At 42.4% G+C, this 24,038-nt stretch overlaps 1 protein-coding gene across 1 annotated transcript in view; it reads right to left on the bottom strand.

Annotated features, from left to right (window-relative positions):
• C4H6orf118 (chromosome 4 C6orf118 homolog) overlaps nucleotides 1-24,038 on the bottom strand; it is a 157,955-nt gene that overhangs the window by 42,925 nt on the left and 90,992 nt on the right. Inside the window, exons 6-7 of the mRNA XM_044292222.1 lie at nucleotides 12,760-12,824; nucleotides 1,230-1,426 (exon numbers count right to left, since the gene is read on the bottom strand). Coding sequence (XP_044148157.1) covers nucleotides 1,230-1,426; nucleotides 12,760-12,824 — 262 coding nt within the window. The remainder of the gene's footprint in view (nucleotides 1-1,229; nucleotides 1,427-12,759; nucleotides 12,825-24,038) is intronic.

A 24,038-nucleotide genomic window follows, 5' to 3' on the forward strand; every position in this document is an offset into this window, starting at 1 on the left:
ACATTGCACCCGGACTGCATTCAGATGCAATGCGTTTTTCACTGAAGCCCCTTTCACTTCTATGGGGCCAGACAGGGGCGTAACTATAGGGGAAGCAGGGGAAGCGGCTGCTTTGGGACCCTGACCCACAAGGGGCCCATCCAGGAGGAGGACTAATGGATTTGGTGTGGGGCCCAGTCATTTCTAGCTACGCCACTGGGGCCAGACCTGCGTGTGCCCCCATATAACTGTTGTTCATGTCAATATTTTCCTGCCAGACTCCTGCAAAACGGACTTCAAAAGCTCCACTCATGGTAAATCCCCCCATGCTGTCATTAAATACACAATGTTGCAGTACAGTTGTTTTTTTTATGATCAACTCTCAGTCACAAAACATGCTAAACCCAGCATAAAAAATTTGTAATATTTAGCCATTGGACCTGCATGCAGGATGCTTACTGCCAAAAGAATTGAGACATTAGTTTTCTAGCATAATAGCTATGTTAAAGATTGCAAAAAAAAAAAATACACAAATACAATATTTTTGGTATTGCTAAACACACAGGGCCAGATTTATTATTACTCTGACAGCTCACTCCACTTTCACATATGGCTAAAGTCAGTTTTAGCCAAGTCAGATTTATGATCGGCCCTTTAAGACTGTAATAAATGTGGTTTGACGGTAGCAGTTTATCCGTCAGTAAGCAGCTTTACAAAAGTCCCACGTCTTTACGAAAAAGTTGCATGTTCCATTAAAAAGTCTCATAAGTAAGCACAGTCCTCACTGGAGTGAAATTGCGCATTTTTTTGCGACTCTTTAAATAGTCACAATAGTAAATCTGTCTAGAGATTTAATTACATAAGAAAACATGCCAACTGTCAGAAAACTGGTGAGCATAGTGCAGAGCAGAAAAAAGTCACACATTTTTGCGCAGTTTTAGCGATTGCGCAAAAATTTGCGACTTTTTCACTCCATTATTCTGACTTGAGCTAATGATAAATATGGCCCAGAGAGTCCAAGAGTTATTTTGTCATAAAATCTTGTCTGGTTAAACATGTATCAAATAACAAAAGGAAAAATTTTGCCATTCTTTCTATTTGCCATATACTGTATAAAATATAAACAAAACATACTGGTTATGTTTGTTACCAATAATGTGCCATTTGTGTGCAAAGAAAACGTGTTCAAAGTGTGAAATGAAAAAAAATCACCCTTAAAATACTTTTTTGCCCAGAAAGGATTAAATTACCTGCATATCTTTAATGTACTGTTCCACAGCTTCAACATTTACTGCATGGGTTAGGTTCTTACCCATATCTTCCTCCAAAGCCTTCACCTCCAGCAATGTTTTTAATACTTCATTTCTCTTTGCCACAAAAACCTCTGTCTCACTTGAATGACATTTTTCACTGGTTAGATCTGTTTCTCTTGAATGTAACTGAGAAGCTAAAGATAACAAAAAATATTAAAGAGGTTGTCTCACTTCAGGAATGGCATTTATCATGTAGACATAGTTAAAACAAGGCACTTTCTAATGTATTGTGATCGTCCATATTGCTTCTTTTGCTGGCTTTATTTATTTTTCTTGTAAAAATCTTTTTATTGAAATTTTTTAAAAGCAAATAAAACAAAACATGCTTTTCCGTGATACAGAGAAGATAACAAATATAGGCGTTCAGACTTGTTTACAGTCATATAATGAACTTATATAGAGGAAAAAATAAAATAAAATAATGATATATGAGTTGAGTAGTAACACAGAAAAGACTAACAAAAGTGTAAAAACAAATAACACATCAAAACAGTGCAGGAACAGCCCTCAAGACTGAGAGCAATAGTAGGTACTTTTCAACCACTCGTCCCATCTATAGTGATATGTGTGAAGTTTGTTCGAATGAACAGGTGCTGTTCACAGCTTGCCAGACTTCTTTTATATGGGGAATGTCTACCGATTTCCAGTGTCTCGTTATCACTAGTTTTGCAGCCATAACAATATGTGCGACTATTGACCTGAAGTTGTTTGGAAGATCAAGTCCCAACAATAACAAAGCTAATTGGGGAGTTAGGGTAATATGTAGTTTCAATACAGAGTGTATGACAACTTCCGTAGCCTTCCACAGGGGTTTTATAATGTCGCATTCCCAGAGTGTATGCAAGATTGTCCCTTTATTTCCGCATTGCCTCCAACATCTATCAGACGTGTCGGGAAAAATCAAATGCAGTTTGCTTGGGGTGTGGTACCATCTGAGATATGTTTTATAAATCACTTCTTTATGGTTGGTGCTATGGAAAAATTTATGGATATTAGAAAAAGAAGCATGCCAATCTGACAGTTCTATTTTGATATGTAGATCCTGCTCCCATTTGAGTATATGATTGTTAGTAGAGGAATTAAGAGAGTCTGTTAATTGTGAGTAGAATATGGAGATACCCTTCTTCTTTTTAAACAAATTAGCAATTGTGATCATGTGGGGTAGGTGTACTTTTTCCTTTACCAAGCGTTTATTAACAAAGTCTCTAATGTTGAGGAATCTATAAAAATCGTCTCTTCCAAAACCAAATCTGGCTTTGAGGTGTGAAAAAGAAGATAGCGTCCCTCCCATAAAAAAGTCCTGAAGGGACTTGACTCCCAATGTGTTCCAGTCTTGGACAGGGATCATGGCCACTTGATCTTGTAGGAATTCTAAGGTGCAATCAGATAGAGGCGAGTGGAGTTTCCCTTTCCTCAATTTAAGGAATGATTTCCATATTTCATCAGAGACTTTAACTACATTAATATGAGAAGGGGGGAGGGAAACCTAATATGGGTGTCGAAAGTCTGGTTTTCAACGTATTGAGACCACAGATATGTTTCTCAATCTGGACCCATAGTTTCTCCGGATTGTCCGACCACCAATGGGATAGTTGGTCCAATACGGCTGAGAAATAGTAATATTTTATATGCGGAACTCCCAGTCCGCCCTTCTTTTGGTGATAATGGTCTTGAAAGCTACTCTAGATTTTTTGTGGTTCCAGATGAATAACCTTAGTCTGGAGTTCAGTGATGCAAAAAACGAGTCAGGAATTTCAATTGGCAGTGACCTGAAGAGGTACAATAGCCTCGGCAGAAGCAACATTTTGTACGCTGCTATTCTGCCTAGCCAGGAGATCGTATTCTTTGAGAAGTCAGCCATGTCTTTGCTCATTTCCGAGGCTAGTTTGGGGTAGTTATTCTCAAACAGTTTTGAGGAGGGATGTGACACTTGTATGCCCAAGTAGGTAATTTCTGATTTCTGCCAGTCGAGTTTGTATTTTTGTTTGAGACTATGTAAAAGGACTGTATTGATATTGTGGAAGAGCCTGAGATTTATCTTGATTTATTTTATAATAGGATAAGTTGCTGAAAGACTGAGCAGTATCAAAAAATGCTTTAAATGAATCTTGAGGGTTGGTTAATGTTAAGATGATATCATCGGCAAATAAGGCTAGTTTATATTCTTGGTGTCCTAGGCCTATGCCGTGTATATCTGGATTTAATCTAATTGCAGTCACTAGTGGTTCTATTGAAAGTACAAACAGTAAAGGAGAGAAAGGGCAGCCCTGTCTAGTGCCATTTGTAATAGTGAATGTTTCTGATAGGGAGCTGTTTACATATATATTGGCAGAGGGGTTACTGTACAATGCTTCAATACCCGACTGTATAGGTCCTGTTATCCCAAATGCATCCAGCACTTTGAACGCATAAGACCAATTGATACGGTCAAATGCCTTCTCAGCGTCAATTGTTAGGAAGATAGAAGGTATTCTATATTTTTCGCAGTATTGAAGCAGAGACACAATACGTCTGGTATTATCTGGGCCTTGTCTACTTTTTAAGAAGCCCATCTGATCTTTATGGATTAAGTCGGGAAGAATATTTTGGAATCTGTCTGCAATAATTTTAGCATAAATTTTTATGTCTACATTCAAAAGAGATATGGGTCTGTAATTCTTGACTTCCGATGGATCCTTGCCTGGTTTCGGGATCGTCACGATCGTAGCTCTCAACATGTCCTCAGGGAAATTGCCTGTGTTGAACGCTATGTTATATATTTTGTGGAGATACGGAAGTAATATATCAATACATTTTTTATAATATTCGGCAGAGAATCCATCAGGGCCTGGGGATTTCTGGTTGGGGGAAGATTTAATCGCTTTTGTGATCTCCATCAAGGAAATCGGAAGATTTAACTGTTGGAGATGCTCTAATTTAATTTTAGGTAGATTGAGTTTTTTCAGGAATTCCACAATATTTGACTCTCCTATCATTTGTTGGGGATCAGGAGTTAGGTTATACAGATTTTCATAATAATGTTTGAATGCATTAGCAGTATCCCTAGGGGCAATTTTTATCTGCTTGGAATGTGGGTGAATGATTTGGCAGATTTTAGCTTTTTGGAATCTAGCTTTCAAACGTCTTGCAAGAAGAGCTCCTGCTTTGTTGTCGTGTGAGTAAAAATTAACCTTGGACTGTCTGAGAGTTTTTTCATATTTAAATAATAGCAGATTGTACATCTGGAATCTCACTTTTTGTAGATCTTCAGTTATAGTATAAGACGGGTTCAATTTATTTTTAGATTCTAGATCTTTGATTAGTTTTAGAGATTCATTAATTTCCTTTTCTCTCTGTTTTTTTACGTAAGAGCCTATTGACATGAACGAGCCCCTAATATTTGCTTTGTGGGCACACCAAATAATAAAAGGGTCTATGTCTGTGGTATCGTTGATATTGAAATACTCTTTCAGGTCTGTTTTAATGAAGTCTGCTAATTTTTCACTATTTAAAATAAATTGGTTAATTCTCCACATATAGTCGTTAGTTTGGTGTCTATTAGTGAAGATGGTCAGGCTGATAGGGGCGTGGTCAGACCAAACAATATTGCCTATTTCAGTTTTGGAAATTAGGTCTATGAGGGTTCTTTCAATCAGAAAGTAATCTATCCTAGAGTACAAGTTGCTTTTATGTGAAAAGTGAGTATAATCTTTTCTGAGACATGTTGGAGTCTCCAAATATCATAAAGATCATTTTGTTCAATCAATTTCTGAAAGGCTGAGTCCCTATATCTACCTCCATGAGTGGTGTCTGTTTCAGAGTTGAGGACCGCATTAAAATCTCCTCCTATTATTAGATAGCCCTTTTTTACCTCATTAATTTTTTTAAGCAATTTTTTTTAAAATTAGGTCTGGCCCAAATTGGGGGCATATACATTAACTAGAGTGTAGTGTTTATTGTCGATTAGAGCTACCAATATGATATATCTTCCTGCAGGGTCAACATATTGCTCCTGTACATCAACTGAGACAGTGTCTCTGAATGCTATCAGGACTCCTCTCTTTTTCTTTGTATAAGTAGTATAGACTATTTTTGGGAACCTTCTATGTCGGATCTGAGGGGTATTATTTTAGCAATACGAGTCTCCTGGGCATACAGTATGTCACAATTCCTGTTCAAAGCCTCACTCCACAATTGATGTCGCTTAAAAGGGGAGTTCAAACCCCTCACATTATTTGATGTTAAAGTGATAGCCATAATTGAGAAATAGACATAGCTGAGTACCTCAATATTTCCAGGTCACTATACCAGTCACATTCACTGAAAATTGCATTGTTTTCTTCATCTAGGTGCATGGGTCCAGGACGGTAGAGGTGGACATAGGTATTGGAGTGGTTGTGTGTTCCTGCAAAAATAACATAAAACAAGCAATCGAATATTAAAACTGAAACGTTAACTGAAAACAAAACAAATAGCCCACTAGCAATCAGGGCAAAAATGTGTGGATGAACCAGTGTCATCAATAAAAGTTACAGGGTGGGTAAGTCCGGCAAACATGAAGATCCCCTCCTCCACATTATATCAAGCTCTTTGTAGCTGCTTCAGGCGTCGTCCCTTTGTTTAGGATGACTCATTGATCTTTTACGGTCATATGCTTTGTTAGATTGCTGACTCTCCTGTGGCCTTCTGGAGGCTTTGTCTTGGTAGAGTGGGGGTTGTTCCAGCTTCAAATTCCATTCCTTAAGGGTGGTTAATGCTGTTTCAGGTGATTTAAGCACATGTAAGACGCCATCTTTAAAAACTAAAACTTTAACAGGTAAGCCCCATCTGTAGTTAATACCGTTGGCAGCCAAAGTTCTAGTAATCACTGCAAATTCTTTTCTAGCCTTGATAGTGGCCACAGAGAGGTCAGTAAAGAGTTTCAATCCAGCAAATTGTTCAGGAAGAGTAGGATTTTTTCTCATTTCCCTCAACATCAATTCCTTCACATGGAAAAAAGTAAATCGTGCAAGAACATCACGGGGAACATCTTTGTGCAGATACGCTGGTTTGGGCAACCTATGTGCCCTATCAATGCTTAGTTCAAAATCTTTAGCATGGGGAATCAACACTTTGATCAGATCAGTAATATAAGGGACCAATTCACTATTAGGAACTGACTCAGGGACTCTTCTGAATTTAATATTATTTCTTCTGCTGCAATCCTCCAAATCAGTGATCTTAGCTTGCAGCGATTCCACTGTATCTTCAATAACGTTGTGACGATCTATCACTTCGTTTTGAGATTCAGCAAATTCTCCCATCTTATTTTCTATGTGTGATACTCTGTCGCCAAGCTCCTCTACAGCTCGCTGGAACGGCAATATTGTTGCTTTAAAATCGTTATTAATAGAGCTCCTTAATGCTAGGAGCATATCTTTAAGAAGGGTCGCTGACAGCTCCTGGTCTGTGGCTTGAAAGTCTATGAAGGTGTCAGGCACAGTCTCGCTTGTATGCGCTGTACTTACTGCGTCCTGGCTCCGGTCCTGCTGCGGCTTCCTCTCCTTTCTTTGAGGGCTCCGTGCCGGCGATACGTTCTCCTGGGTCTTTGCAGTGTGGACAGCCTCTCCCTGCTCACGATCGCTGTCCTCCAGCGAGTCGGATGGCTGGGGATTCAGGCTTGCGGCTGGTGCTGCGGCTCCGGCCACGATCTTTTTTCTGCTCAAGTCGGGCGGAGTTTTACAGGAGCCGAGTCCAGCGCTTGATAAATCCTTCAGTAAATCCATCGGTTTCCCCTTTTTAAACGGGGTGCAGGGAGGTACATGCGGCATTCTTCTTTCTGTATTAATCGGTGTATTAAAAACCGATCTTTTCTCATAGGCAGGAGCCCTCCTGTAGCTAGAGCCCGATGAGGCATCAGAGACTGTCCCTGCATCGTCCCGATCCTCCTGTTCATGGCTTGAAAACGATCTATTTCTGCGAATTGAACGATCAGAATTCTTAGGTCCTCTGGTCCTTGAGTGTCTGGATCGCTTGGTACTGTAAAAGTTGTCCATTTTGAAGCATAAGTCGGTTTTTAGTCGCTTATAGAGCTATTTTGCAGAGGAGCTCTCACTTCATGCGGCCATCCAGTTCAGCAGCCAAGCCACGCCCCCCCCTTTATTTATTTTTCTATCGCATTATACATTGCTTATATCCAGGGATTATGACAACCCTGCAATGCAGTGGTGGTCTTGCTTGCACACTACAGGAAAAAGCTCCAGACTCTCTAGTGGCTGGGACATGGGAGCACATATAGGCAAGGCTGCAGCACAGATATGAGGTAACCACTGGAAACGAGCCGTGAATCAAGCCAGCAAAGGAGACAATATGGACAAATCACAATACATTAGTAAGTGCCTTGTATTAACTTTCTCTACATGATAAATGACATTTGGTGAAATGAGACTACCCCCCATTAACAATCACTTTACTTGTTAGGTACAAATATAAATCATATTCAGGAACAAGAAGATATAAGCAATTATAGATTTCGGCTAGCAAGTAAAAGTTTCCAACATCATATCAATGATGGGATTTTTGGAATCACCACTAAAATGAACTGTGTACTGCATGAGTTAAAGGATATTTAGAGAAATTAAATATCGATGACATATCCTCATGATGGGACATCAATATCTGATTGGTGGGTCCAACTCCCAACACCTTCAATGAGCTGCAGTTTGAAGGGGCTCTTCATACTATACCAAGAACAGCGCTGTATATTGTATAATTGCTGTGCTTGGTTTTGTAGCTTAAACCAATTCACTGGAACAGGAATGAGCTGCACAAAAGCCATGTCACTGATGGACGCAAAATTACTTGACATGGCTCTCATCCAAGCAATGTGGTCCATGGGAGAAGTGATCTTAAGATAGCATGTTAACCACTTCACATTCGGGCCTCCTTCATGACCAGGCCTAATTTTGCAAATCTGACATGTCACTTTATGTGGTAATAGCTTTGGAACGCTTTTACTTATCCAAGCCATTCAGAAATTGTTTTCTCGTGATACATTGTACTTCATTACAGTCATAAATTTGAGTCAATATATTTCACCTTTATTTATGAAAAATTCCCAAATTTACCAAAAAAATTAAAAATTCTCAATTTTCAAAATTTCTATTTCTCTGCTTTTAAAACAGAAAGTGATACCTCATAAAATATGCATTACTTAACATTCCCCATATGTCTACTTTATGTTAGCATTATTTTGTAAATGTCATTTTATTTTTTTAGGACGTTAGAAGGCTTAGCATTTTAGAAGCAATTCTTAAAATTTAAGAAAATTGCGAAAACCCGCTTTTTAAGGACCAGTTCAAGTCACTTTTTTGGGGCTTACATAGTGGATCCCCCCATAAATGACCCCATTGTAGAAACTACACCCCTCAAGTTACTTAAAACTGATTTTACAAACTTTGTTAACCCTTTATGTGTTCCATAAGAGTTAAAGGAAAATGGAGATCAAATTTTTTTATTTCACTTTTTGGGCAGATTTTCCTTTTCAATAAAATTTTTTCTTTAACACAAAAGGCAATATTTATTACCCTGATTCTGCGGTTTACAGAAACACCCCACATGTGGTCGTAAACTTAGGTAAGGGCACACTGCAGGGCGCAGAAGAAAAGGAGCGCCACATGGTTTTTGGCAGGCAGATTTTGCTGAACTCGTTTTTAGATGCTATGTCCCATTTGAAGCCCCCCTGATGCACCCTTACAGTAGAAACTCCCAAAAAGTGACCCCATTTTGGAAACTAGGGGAAAAGGTGCCAGTTTTATTGGTACTATTTTTGGGTACATGTGATTTTTGGATCATTCACTTTATGGGGCAAGGTGACCCAAAAATTGGTTGTTTTCGCACAGTTTTTATTTATTTATTTATTTTTACAGCGTTCACATGAGGGGTTAGGTCATGTGACATTTTTATAGAGCAGATTATTACGGATGTGGCGATACCTAATATGTATACTTTTTGTTATTTATTTAAGTTTTACACAATAGCATTTTTGAAACCAAAAAATTATGTTTTAATGTGTCCATGTTCTGAGAGCTATAGCGATATATTTTTGAGCGATTTTCTTATGTAGGGGCCCATTTTTTGCAAGATGAGGTGACGATTTTATTGGTACCATTTTGTGGGACATATGCCTTTTCGATCACTTGGTGTTGCACTTTTTGTGATGCAAGGTGACAAAAATGTCTTTTTTTTTTACACAGTTTTTATTTATTATTTTTTTGTGGTGTTTATCGGACTGGGTGGATCACGTCATATACGTCTATTTTATTTCTTTTTTTCTATTTAAATTTTTTTAACTTTTATTCCTTACTTACGTTTTATTTTAACACTTTTTTATTTTATTTTACACTTTGCGTCCCCTATAAGGTCATACAAGACCTCTGGGGCACATTTAAATTCACATATTTTTTTTTTTCCACTATTGATTTCTCCTGTAACTGGGGCTGAAATGTGTCACTTTATGTGGTAATAACTTCAAAATGCTTTTACTTATCCAAGCCATTCTAAGATAGTTTTCTCGTCACATATTGTACTTCATGACAGTGGTACATTTAAGTCAAAATGTTTTATTTTTATTTATAAAAAAAATACCAAATGTACAAATTTCAATTTCTCTACTTTTATAATAGATAGTAATAATTCCAAAAATAATTATTACTTTACATTCCCCATATGTCTACTTTATCTTTGGATCATTTTGTGAATGCCATTTTATTTTTGGGGGATGTTAGAAGGCTTAGAAGTTTAGAAGCAAATCTTGAAATTTTTTGGGAAAGTTTCCAAAACCCACATTTTTAAGGACCAGTTCAGGTCTGAAGTCACTTTGTGAGGCTTACATAATAGAAACCACCCAAAAATGACCCCATTTTAGAAACTACACCCCTCAAGGTATTCAAAACTGATTTTACAAACGTTGTTAACCCTTTAGGTGCTCTACAAGAATTAATGGAAAATGGAGATGAAATTTCAGAATTTCACTTTTTTGGCAGATTTTCCATTTTAATAAAATAAATTCCGCTAACAAAGCCAAAATAAAAATAAAATTTATGGCCCTGATTCTGTAGTTTACAGAAACACCCCATATGTCATCATAAACTGCTGTACGGGCACACGGCATTGCGCAGAAGGAAAGGAATGCCATATGGTTTTTGGAAGGCAGATTTTGCTGGGCTAGTTTTTTTTTACACCATGTCCCATTTGAAGCCCCCCTGATGCACCCCGAGAGTAGAAACTCCAAAAAAGTTACCCCATTTTGGAAACGTTGGGATAAGGTGTCAGTTTTGTTGGTACTATTTTAGGGTACATATGATTTTTGGTTGCTCTATATTACACTTTTTGTGAGGCAAGGTAACATAAAATAGCTGTTTTGGCACAGTTTACATTTTTTGTTACTTACAACGTTCATCTGACAGGTTAGATCATGTGGTATTTTAATAGAGCAGGTTGTTACGGACACGGCGATACAGAATATGTCATTTTTTTATGTATGGTAGTTTTACACAATGATATTTTTTAAATAAAAAAAATCATGTTTTAGTGTCTCCATAGTCTGAGAGCCATAGTGTTCTCATTTTTTTGGTGATTGTCTTAGGTAGGGTATCATTTTTGCGGAATGAGATGAAGGTTTGATTGGTACAATTTTGGGGTGCATAAGACTTTGTGATCGCTTGGTATTACACGTTTTGTGATGTAAGGTGACAAAAAAATGGCTTTTAGGACACAGTTTTTTAGTTTTTTTTTACGGTGTTCTGAGGGGTTAGGTCATTTTTTGTGATGTAAGGTGACAAAAAAATTGTTGTTTTTTTTACACCGTTTTTATTTTATCTTTTTTTACAGTGTTCACCTGAAGGGTTAGGCGGTATTTTTTTGGAGCAGGCTGTTACGGATGCTGCAATACCTAATATGTCTACTTTTTTATTTTTTTTACATTTAACACAATAATATAATTTTTCAAATTAAAAAAAATCTTGTTTTATTATCTCCATAGTCTGACAGCCATAGTTTATTTTGATTTTTTGTGCGATTGTCTTAGGTAGAGACTAATTTTTTTCTGGATGAGGTGACGGTTAGATTGGTACTATTTTGATCGCTTGGTGTTGCACTTTTAGTGATGTAAGGTGACCAAAAATGTTTTTTTAGCACAGTTTTTATTTTTATTTTTTTACGCTGTTCATCTGAGGTGTTAAGTCATGTGATATTTTTTTTAGAGCCAGTCGATACGGACGCGGAAATACCTAATATGTATACTTTTAATTTTTTCCCTATTTTTTCCAATTTTTTTTAACTTTATTAGGGAAAAAGGACACACTTTTTCGTAACTTTTTTTTTCACTTTACTTTTTTGTCCCACTCTGGGACTTCAACTTTTGGGGGTCTGATCCCCTTTACATGCATTGGCTATAAGTGTATTACACACTATAATACACTTACAGCCTTCCTGCCTGTGAGATCCAAGGGGATGGATCTCACAGGCTGTCACGGAAGGTAGCCACGATGCATAAGGAAGGCATCGGGCTGCCTTCCCTGCCATTAGGTCCCCATCACAGCAGCACAGGGACCCGATGGCTGCTTCCTCCCTGCACGGACATCGCACGTGCAGCGGTCAGCGCTGACTGTCGCTGTGCAGGGGTTATTGCGTCGGCATCGGTGTAATCACTGATGCCGGCGCATACAGCAGGGGTCCGACTATCAGTCACTGCCGGACCCCTGCCGCTGACCAGGTGGGTGCAGCTCATGCACCCACCCGATTAGCGCTGTGCGTGAATGGGTTAAAAAAAGGTGAACAAACCGTATACTTAAACTGAAATTTCTGTCTGTAAAGCCTTATTCACAAAATGCTTCTGTTCCGTTTTTTTTGCGTTCCATATACTGACGGTTTACGGAACCATTCATTTCAATAGATCCGCAAAAAAACGGATGGTACTCTGTATGTCTTCCGTTTCATTATTTCCGTTCAAAAATAGAACATGTCCTATTATTGTTCGCATAACGGACAAGGATAGTAGTGTTCTATTAGGGGCCAGATGTTCTGCTCAGTAAAAAACGGAATGTACACGGATGTCATCCATATTTTATGCGTATCCGTTGTTTGCGGACAGCAAAATACTGAAAAAGCTATACGGTCGTGTGAAGGAGGCCTAAATCCGTGAAAAGATGGTCAATGATGCCTCCGTGAAGGTGCCTGGGAAAGATCTGTGTGTGGTCTGTGTGTCATCCGGGGTTTTCACAGACCCATAGAAAATAATGGGCGTGACAAACAAAATAGAACATGCTTCCAAGCTAAAACATGGACCGTAGTAAAAAACTGATATGTGAATACATGCATTAAAATTATTGAGTACATGTGCTGTCTATGCCGTGAATCACTGACGTGTGAATGAGAAGAGAGGATTCCAAAAAAGCTGTTTTCCCTGCACAAAAGTGAATATTTACCCTCTTTAATATGAAAGACTCACCTTCATCAGGCACTGTTTCACTTATGAACTCATTGTTCAGTTCAGTCTTCAAATAATTTCTAAGTCTGATGATATGAAGCAAGAACAGATTATAGAAAGTGTCTGCATAAAGACTAAATAGATATAATATTCCTAAAACTAATAAGGGTGCATCCACACAGAAGTGGAAAAACTAATCTACATGAATTACATTTATAATTAAACAATAAATTTATGCAAACCAACCAAGCACAGTTTAAGGGTGTGGCCACATAGACATCTGCAAAAATATGTCCGACTTGCAACTTGCCGTTGTGCAACTCTTTTAGAACTGTGATTTGGCTGTGAAAACATGTGCAGGGCCGGACTGGCCTGCCGGGATACCGGGAAATTTCCCGTTAGGCCGGCCGGCCTGAGTGCCGCAAGGTCGCGGCCCTGGTGACAAGTGGGGGTGGCTGGCGGCAGGGCACAGCAGGAGATGAGTGCTTCCATTGTGGAAGCGCTCATCTCCATAGTCATCTGTATTGCCGTCCTCAGGATGGCTATACAGATGTCTATGCTACGGCAGGGGAGGGAGAGGTGTGTCCCCTCCAGGAGCTACTGGCACATAAGGACGACTACTGGCACATAAGGGGGGCTACTGGCACTTAAGGATGACTACTGGCACATAAGTGGGGCTACTGGCACATGATGGGGGGCTAATGGCACATGATGGGGGCAAATGGCACATAAGGGGGGGCTACTGGCACATGATGGGGGGGCTACTGGCACATGATAGGGGGGGCTACTGGCACATAAGGGGGGCTACTGGCACATAAGGACGACTACTGGCACACGATGGGGGCTACTGGCACATGATGGGGGCTGCTGGCACATGATGGGGGCTGCTGGCACATGATATGGGGCTGCTGGCACATAAGGGGGGATACTGGCACATGGGGGGGCTATTGGAAAATGATAAAGGGGCTACTGGCACATGAGGGCGGCTACTGGCACATGAGGGCGGCTACTGGCACATGAGGGCCGCTACTGGCACATGAGGGCTGCTACTGGCACATAATAAGGGGGGGGGCTCCTGGCATATGATATGGGGGGCACTCTGGCTACTGGCACATGATGGTGGGGGGGGGCTCTGGCTGCTGGCACATGATTGGGGGCATCTATGGGGGCACATCTTACTGGCACATGATTGGGGGCATATCTTACTGGCACATGATTGGGGGCATTTATTGGGGCATCTACTGAGGCTAAAAAGAAGTAGTATTTTATATGGGGGGCTCTGTATAGGGGCATTTTATACTGGGACACATTATGGTTGGTACTATGGGGAAGGGGGGGATGAGCACTATGGGGTCATCTACGGGGGCACTGAGAAGGGGTATTTTATATTGGCACATTATGGGAACATTAGCTCAACTGGGGGCATTACAAAGGGGTATGTTTTGCACATTAGAAGAATTATTACTACTTGGGGGGCATTATGGTGGGCTTTATTACTCCCCCATGGTATGACCCCCTAGTAGCAGCACCGGCCTCTCTCTGCTCTGCTATCCCTCTGCCCATTCTCCAAATCCTTATTATGAAATATTTCTCATTAGGATAAAACACAACATCAGCTCCACCAAGCCCCCGGCCAAAGCGTTGAAGTGGTGTCCGAGATCCCCAAGGGCCAAGCCAAGTAACTGTAAGTTTTCATGTAAAATATGTTTGTTTGCAGTTGATCTTTATTATCGATTTTACATTGCAGAATTACTTTTTTTTTGCAGCATATTTTATAAATATTTGTATTATTTGGTTGAAAGGCTCATTGGGGGGAGGAGGGATTGTAACAGGACTGATGTAGAATATCTAAAATAGCTGGTCAAGTAAAATGTTGCATGCAACAATCATTAAATAGGTGGCCAACAAAAAGGGGCGGGTCAAAGGGCATGGTAAAACACTGTCTGAGCATCCTGAGAGTTGTAGTTTTGCAACAGTTGGAGGCATCCTGGTTGGGAAAACACTGTGATAATATGAACAATGGGGGTTCTACAAAAGAGCTATCGTGGGGCAAAGTTCATATTAGTGTTTACACACGTGTTTTAAAATGAACGCTTTCCCCTTTTATAAACAAGTAAATAATGACGCAATACTGTGGGGCTGGTATGCAACTTTTTTCAGGGCTGTTTTTTATCCCCAGTCCGGCCCTGAACATGTCACATGTGACTAGTCACTGGAGTAAAAGTTGCACACAACTTGCGATCTGTAACACAAAATCCATCAAGTCTGAATTTTCTGTGCCTTCGTGTCACAGTATGTCACATTGCGACACCATTGACAATCATTATGTGCAATGTCGTACAACTTTATTGACGTGCGACGTGTTGTCATGTAGCCCTACCCTAAAGAGGACCTGTCACCAAAAAAAGCAGTGCAATTTGCAGGCACCATGTTATAGATCAGAACGAGCTGAGCAGATTGGTATATAGTTTTCTCAGAAAAGATTCTGTAAAACGTATAATTGATATATTTAAATCTCTGCTCTTTCTCACTTTAGTTATACACGGGGAGGTGTTATCAGTGATTGATAGCATTCTCTGTGTAAGTGTGTACACATAGATAGTTGTCAGGCACTGATAGTTGTACACATGGAGGTGTTATCAGTGATTGATAGCATTCCCTGTGTAAATGTGTATACCTACATAGCTGTCAGTCACAGAGCTGTAAAGGGGGTGGACTCAAAGGAGTTGTGCAGGCAGTTTATATTGATGACCTATCCTCAGGAAAGGTCATCAATATATGATCGGTGGGGGTCCAACTCCCAGCACCCCATCCAATCAGCTGTTTAAGGAGGAGGCAGTGCTCCTACAAGCGCTATTTCCTCCTCAAGATTACACTGCGAGTCGGACCCACACCGATCAGATACTGATGACCTACCCTAAAGATATATGTCAATATACTGTCTGCAAAACTCCTTTAGGTATAGAAAGAGATGAGGTTTAAATATATTAATTACATTTCTTACTGAACATTTTCCCACAAAACTATATATCAATCTGCTCAGCAACTCCTGCTCTATAACATGCTGCCGGCAGATTACACTGCATTTTGTAGTGACAGGTTCTCTTTAAATCAGTGTGCCTGTCAACACTACATACTGCTTTCAGAAAGGGCAGCATAAAATAGCTGACAGGTTCCTTTTAATAATTCTTAATAATTACATAAATTGTCAGAAACCAGCAGGAAAATTGCTGGAAGTTAGGTACATACCACTCAGATTACTGCTCTCAGTTCTATTAATCCCAGAAAGATTTTATGCTGAGAAAAAAAAGTATTTTTTTTGCTATTTATATTGATTCTAGGGTTCAGGATTTAGGACGTAGCTGTTTTGCTCCCTCCCGTTTTGCTCAAATGTTTTGCTCACTCCCGTTAATTAGATATTAATGGTCTATTCTGAGAATAGATTATCAATATCAAAATCCTGGAAAGCCCTTTTCAGTAGGTGTACTGCAGATATATCATTTTTTTCACCTCTTGCCGCCACTGTAATGCCGAAAGGCGTCCGGGCGGCAGTGCTCTCGGGTCTCAGCGACGCCTATTGGCGTCATCTCGTGAGACCTGAGATTTCCTGTGAACGAGTGCTCACAGGAGCACGCGTTCACAGGATCGCGCAGTAAACAAGTTGAACTACAGCCTGCCAGCGCTGATCATTGGCTGGCAGGCTGTAGATTTTTAAAATAACCAATCAAATAGGTATGTCAGACGCTATTTTGTAAATAGCATCTGATACACCTGCTACCTGCTCCTCTGGTGGTCCCTTTTGCTTGGATCGACCACCAGAGGACACAGGCAGCTCTGTAAGTAGCACCAAACACCACACACACACACACATTAACCCCCCCCCCCATCACTTATTAACCCTTTATTAACCCCACCACACTCACTGATTAGTCGCTTATTAGCGTCATCGCTGTCGCTAATCAGCACTAGTACTATATAGTATCTGTAAGTGATCAAGACTGATCTGAATCAGATCTATATCAGTAGATTAGGGTCACCTTAGGCTCTACAAAAAACGCAGTGTTTGCCCCTGCTTCCGCCGCAACCGTATTGCCCCCTTTCACCGCCCAGTCTGGAGTTCGCGTGGAGACAGCTCATTTAGGATCTGCCCTTGAGTTTTTTGAGCCGTTCTTCACCGTGGATCTCTATGACTTTGTTGTGGCAGAAACCTAACCGCTACGCCACACAGTATATAATCTCCAATTCGGAAAGCTTCTAGGCCCAGCCTTTCCGGTGGAAACCAGTCACAGTTTCCGAATTAAAAATATTTTTGGGCCTTATCCTCAGCATGGGTCTAGCTAAAAAAAATGTATTGCGGTCCTATTAGTCTGAAGACCCAATACATTACATGCCCATGTTCTCTGCTGCTATGTCCAGGGCACGTTTTGAGGGCATCATGCGCTTTATGCATTTTACTGACAATAAAACCTGTCATCCAAGAGGCCACCCTGCTTATGACCGGCTCCACAAAATTCGGCCCCTCATAGACCGTTTGTCATCCAGGTTTGCAAATGTGTATACCCCCAATCAGAACATCTGCATAGACAAGTCCCTTGTACATTTTACCGGGCACCTTGGCATCAAACAGTACATCCCCAGCAAGCGCACCCAGTATAGGGTCAAACTATATAAGCTCTGTGAAAGGGCCACAGGCTATACATATCGTTTTAGGGTCTATGAGGGAAAAGACTCAAAACTGGAGCCAGTCGGATGTCCTGACTACCTGGGGAGCAGTGGCAAGATTGTCTGGGACTTGGTGTCACCCTTACTCCACAAGAGGTACCACTTATACGTGGACAATTTTTACACAAGCGTGGCCCTCTTTCGGCACTTACATCTAGTCGTAATTCAATGCTGTGGCGGCGCGCGACCTAGTCGCCGGGGCTTCCCCCAACGGCTCGTTAATACCCGACTTGCACGGGGGGAGAGGGCTGCCTTGTGTGACCAAGAAATGCTCGCGGTGAAGTGGAGGGACATTTACCTTCTGTCCACCATTCATGCAGACACGGCAGTACAAATTGAAAGGGCAACTGGAGTCATTGAGAAACCCCTCTGTGTCCACGACTAAACCCTTCACATGGGAGGGGTGTACTTCAATGACCAGATGTTGGCTCCCTATGTAGTGTGGTATAAGAAGACGCTGGTATAAGAAGGTGTCTGTTTATTTAATTCAATTGGCTGTCTATAATAGTTTTGTTCTCTACGGGATCCTTCCTAAAATTCTAGGAAGAGATCATTTCGGAACTCCTGTATCCAGGAGGGTCCGTGCCCCAAGTCCCTGATGCAGTTAGCCGGCTACATGACAGCCACTTCCCGAGTGTTTATCCTGGTACCCCAACTCACCGTTCCCCAAGAAAAAGATGTTGTGTCTGTAGCAGGGCTGGAATGAGGCGTGACACCAACGTTTTTTGTCCTGACTGTCCTGACCAGCCTGCCCTATGCATAGGGGAGTGTTTCCACAAGTACCACACACAGGTACACTATTAGTGTAGGGATCGCGTGACACAGGACAGGCACACAGGACTCTTAGGGCCCTTTCACACAGAGCGGCTACAAACTTCTCCTTTCACCTGGGACAAAGTGCATAATGTACTTCCCCACATCTCTTGGCGCTTTGCACATTGTCCCATGGGGAAGGAGAGGTTTGTCCTCTAAAGGTAAAAAACAAACAAAATAAAAATGTTATTTAATGTTATGTTTCAAATGTTTATAAAAGTTGATGTTAATAAATTTATTGCGTTGCTGCCTGTTTGTTTTTTTTGTTTGTTTTTTTTAGCTTCTAGGTGGACCAAGCGATCAACCAGCTGCAGCACTGATGTGCATTCTGACAGAAGCATTGCGCTGCTGTCAGATTACACAAAGTCGGTGTATACGGCGCTGCAAGACAAGATTTCTCCTCTGCAGTAAAAAAGATACGTTTGCCGAGGCTTATGAGGGGGCGGTGTTAATATACTTTGGCAAACATTTTTTATTTAAAAAATAAAAATTCGGGCAATGATTTATTCATCCAGGTGAATGGAGAAATCGGGTTTGCCAGGGCATACGAGCTGAAGTGGGTTTGGATGTTGGGCGGAGCTCCTATGTCCTGGCAGACGCCTTTCCCCTCTTATTTTTTTTTGCACATTTTTTGGCAGAGGTTTTTCTTCATCCACATTGATCGATGCGAATGAAGAAATCTGTGCCATTCATTTTTTCTTTCAGCCCAGAGGCTGAACGGAAAAAAAAATCTCATTACCCATATGCTCAATATAAGGAGAATAGCAGAAACTCCTAATGCTGGCCATACATGTAATGATTGTGGAGACCCTCAAATGCCAGGGCAGTACAAACACCCCACAAATGACCCTATTTTGGAAAGAAGACACCCCAAGGTATTCACTGAGGTGCATATTGAGTCCATGAAAGATTGAACTTTTTGTCCAAAGTTAGCGGAAAGGGAGACTTTGTGACAAAAAAAATAAATCAGGGCTTCCGGTTCCGGCACCGACATGACTGGTCGCGTGTGAGTGAAGCTCCGTCCCTGCAGCACAGCGACAATAGCCTCCCAGTCAAACCGACTGCATAATACTCGCAGGCAGGCGGGACAACCTATTAGCAAGGCTACCAGGCGGTCTATGGACCGTTATTTAATCTCCATGGGGAGTAAAACGAAGAAAAGTCTGGCCAAGCCAGAGAAGGCGCCAACTGACTAAGATGGCGACACAACAGGAAGAACCTAGGGCTCCTACCCCACCGGTCGAGCCACTTCAGCCGACTTCAGTCACCGCAGCGGAAGAAGATCACCCCTCAGTGGACTATAAACAGTTGGCATTAGAAGTGGCAGCCCGAATATTGCCTGACCTGCAAGAAGCATTCTCTTCAACGGTGTCGCAAAACTTTGCGGCACTACAGTCGGAGGTCACAAAACATGAGACCCATCTGGGAGAGCTCGAGTCCAGGGTGGCAGCCATAGAATCTGAAAATGAGCAGATCAAGCATCAACTCACCCAGACGGCAGCGGAGAATGCAAAGTTATGGAGCAAGTTGGATGATCTCGAAAATCGCTCCAGAAGGGGCAACCTCTGTCTGGTGGGCCTCTCAAGAGAATATACCAGCGTGGGAACTTACCGCCATTTGTGAGGTCGAGCTGCCAGAGGTACTTGGTTTGGGGACCAACTGCAAGGCGGAGAGAGCCCACCGGGTGGGCCCGGGAGTGCAGCCAGATGACACCGCCAAGTCCCGGAAAATACGCTCGACTCAAGAACGAGGCAACAGACCTCGTCAAGTCATAGTTAAATACCTGGACTATGCCGACAAGGCCGCCATACTACGGGCCTATAAACAGCAAGGTGGCAGTGTACAACTACGAGGGCAGCGAGTGCTTATCTTCAGAGACTTCTCCGCGGATGTCACTAGACGCCGAAGAGTCTTTGCCCCTCTCTGCTCGGCACTATTTAAATCCCAGACTCGCTTTTCCCTATTGTACCCAGCAATCTTAAAGGTGCAAATGCCAGATGGTAACATGGAAACCTTCGATTCTCCGATAGAAGCAAGTCGCCGACTGAATATTTCCTACGTGGAGCGAGCCCCGCTACCTGCGATCACCTACCGAAGCAGCTCAGAAAGCGCATCAGAGCAACCCGGGATCATGGCGCCGAGAGCCTCGAACGGCGCCCCGGACATATCTACGTGGGAACGGCGCGCACTAGCAGCTATCCCGAAGAGGGCTGGATGAGGGATTTACAGTCATCATGCAGAGGGGATGAGTACTGTTCCATATGTACACGTTAGTGTCCTGAGCAATTGTAATAATTTAGTTCGGTATGCCTGTTGCATCGGACGTTCCGTTATAACTCTAACTAACATTATGGATGGCGATTGTTTTCTAATAGTTGTCATGAACGTGGCTATATTTTAGTCTTTGCAAAATGTCGCTGTGCAAAGGAAGGGGAGAGATGTGGATTTAATGTCATTCTATGTTGGCTTGTGCACACGCGCTCAGATTGTTGGGAAGAAGTGAAGCCTTCAACACTATGTGTAGGGGTGAATACCCTTTGTTTATGTCTTTAAGTAGACTACTTTGTTGTAGGGTATGTTCTGTTAGAAAGGTTAGAGGGGGGGGGGGTGAGAAGGGAATTGGGGTACGAGTTATCTCTCTCAACATGGCTTCTCGGTGTTCCATCATGGAGTTATCCTTATGGCTGACACTTTAAAGATAGTAACCTGAAACATAAAAGGTCTCTGGTCGCCCCACAAGCTTATTATGGTTTTAAAACACTTAAAATGCCTAAAGGTGGATATCGCCTTACTGCAAGAAACTCATTTAGGGCAGGAGGACTTCTTTAGGATGAAGCGTATGTGAGTAGGGGAAGTGTTTGGGTCCCCAGCAGTGGGGAACAAGGCAGGCGTACTCACGCTATTAAAGAAAGGGCTCCCATACACCGAGGCGCAACATTTTCATGACTCGCTGGGCAGGATTGCGCACATTCATCTCACTTCTCATTCAGGAGATTTAAGCCTTTATAATGTATATGGTACGAATGACCGTGACACTGGGTTCTTTAACTCTCTAGGTGCCCGCATAACAAGTGACCCTATAGAGCTGAAGATTTTGGGGGGCGACCTAAACGTAGTGGCAAACCCAGAGGAAGATAGACACAGAAACCGACCTAGGGGCAAAGGACAAGACGTAAGGGACCCTAGATTGTCTCTATTACTCCAAGATGCCCAACTGACCGACACATGGAGGGTCTTTAATCCCAAGGGTAGGGAATTCACACAATTTTCAAATGCACCTGGCTCCTGGTCACGATTGGATTACCTACTGGTGAACAAAAGTGGCCTCTCTCTTGTGTCTGATCCACAGATAGAAGAGATGATTATTTCGGATCACTCTCCAGTTTCAATCCTACTTAGAGACCGCATCCCAAGGGGTACTGACTTTGTCTGGAGGTTTCCCTCTAATCTGTATACAGATGAGGACTTTAAAGATCGGTTAAGGGGATGGTGGTTGGAGTATCTCCAGGACAACAAAGACACGGTAGGGCCTCAAAGTCTCTGGGACACAGGAAAAGCGGTTTTACGTGGTAGAATATTAGCTTATGTCTGTCACGAGGGTGTCAAGAGCCACGCCTGACTCCGTTGTACCCGGGGTCAGGAGGTCGCAGCGGTTGGCTGCACGCTCTATGTCAGATAGGGAAGTTTCCTTATTGTAGCTTTCTGGGTTTGCTTTACAAACCTTTTTGGCTCACTCAGGGATCCGTAGCTCCTTCTCTCAGCTGTTCCTTGTCCAGCACTCCCAATCCTCCTTATATTCCCCTCTCACACTTCTCTGGTTGCCAGATATAGAGCTTCCTGCCTGGACATCTATTCTGACCCACTGGAGCTGTGTTGCTGCGTTCTCTGAGTGTTGCCTTAGAACGCTACCCTCCGGATCCCTGTTGGACCTTTGTGGACAATTGTTGCCGTCCACCTGGGTGTTTGTGTTTGTCTGTGTTTGTCTGTCCTCTCCCTGGTGTTTCCCTCTTAGTGCAGTGGTGAGGACTAGCGATCCCACCGGCCCGTTCATTATCTAGGGCTCATTTCAGGGAAAGCCAGGGTTTAGGCACGTGATCGCCGCACGGGTGAGGAACCCGTCTAGGGACGACAGGGCAGGCAGGTACCAGCTGCAAGGTGAGTTAGGGGTCACCACCTTTCCCTCTCCCTTGTGCAGGGCTTTCCCTGTTTTCCTCCCTGTGTGTGTTGCCGGTCATTACAATGTCTATAACAAAAAGAAAACCATCAAAGCCAAAATAACAGACTTAAGCGACAGTCTGAGGACAGCCTACACCAACTTTTTAAGCAACCCACTTTCCAACCTACAGTGCAATTGGCAGTCGGCAAAAGAAGAGTATGAGCAGTGGTTACACAGATGGGAAACAATCTCACAATCCAAATGGGAAGCGCGTCTATACAGACATGGCAATAAGTCGGGAAAATTGTTAGCTGGGTTGGCGAGAGGGCAGAGACCCACTACTATCATCCCACCCCTTAAAAATAGTCTGGGACACTTACAGACGCACCCCAAGGAACTCAATGCAGTCATGAGAGCCTTTTATGAAGATTTGTACAGGGCTCCAAACACGCCTCTTTCAAACAGTAGACAGTGGTTAGAGAAGATATTGTCCTTACCTAAAATCAGTGAGGAAGAAAAAAGTATCCTTAATGCCCCCATCACTAAAGGAGAAGTCGAGACTACAACCAAAAATCTGTCCTTGGGGAAGGCCCCAGGCCCTGATGGGTACACGGGAAAAAATTTTCGCCTCCTATCTCCAGAGATCTCACCTCTGTTAGTACAGGTGTATACGGGTTACATGCGGGGGGAGGGAATTCCGTCCCAAACAAACACGGCCCATATAAAAGTCTTAAAGCCAGGGAAGGACCCAGCCTATCCATCATCGTACCGCCCAATCTCCCTAATTAATGTCGACCGGAAAATAGTCTCCAAAATTCTAGCAGACAGACTAGCTGGAATATTGCCAAGATTGATTTCCCCGACACAGGTGGGCTTCGTACAGGGTAGGGCTGCGGTCACCAACGTACGCAAGGTATTCACAGTTTTAGACGAAATCAAGCTCCTACCTGATCTCCAGCCATCCCCAGCATTGGTTACAGTTGATGCTGAAAAAGCCTTCAACAACGTACACTGGGGATGGATGGAACAGGTACTGGAGGTAATGGGCTTTGAGGGAGCCTTCTGGCAGTACATAAGGGCATTATATGCTGATCCGTGGGCTAGGATCCACACCTCAGGCTATTTGTCGCAGCCTTTTAGGTTGGGCAAAGGTACCAGACAGGGATGCCCTTTATCCCCCCTTCTATTCAACCTGGCATTGGAACCCCTGTCCAAGAAATTAGCACGGGAAGATAAAATTGAGGGGATTAAAATAGGGAACTTAAACATGCCCTGTTTGCAGACGACTTACTAGTATTCCTGGAGAACCCATACAGAGACTTACCCCACTTGTATCGGTTGCTATCAGAATTTGGTGATATGTCAGGTTACCAGGTTAACGCCACTAAATCTGAGATCCTATTTCTGGGCCCCACTATTCCAAACACATCTGAGAGGCCACTGGATGTCCCCCTACAGGTAGCTGGCAAATCAATCAGATATCTTGGTATCCAGGTGGGAAGGTGCCCAGGGTCGCTCTATTCTTTAAACTACCCACCCAGCAAACCCAGCATAGCTTTTCCGAAACTTCAATTATCAAAAGGGTTGGGGGGAATGGCACTACCCGATG

This window comes from Bufo gargarizans, chromosome 4, assembly GCF_014858855.1.
Source record: "Bufo gargarizans isolate SCDJY-AF-19 chromosome 4, ASM1485885v1, whole genome shotgun sequence".
NCBI classification, from domain to species: Eukaryota; Metazoa; Chordata; class Amphibia; order Anura; family Bufonidae; genus Bufo; species Bufo gargarizans.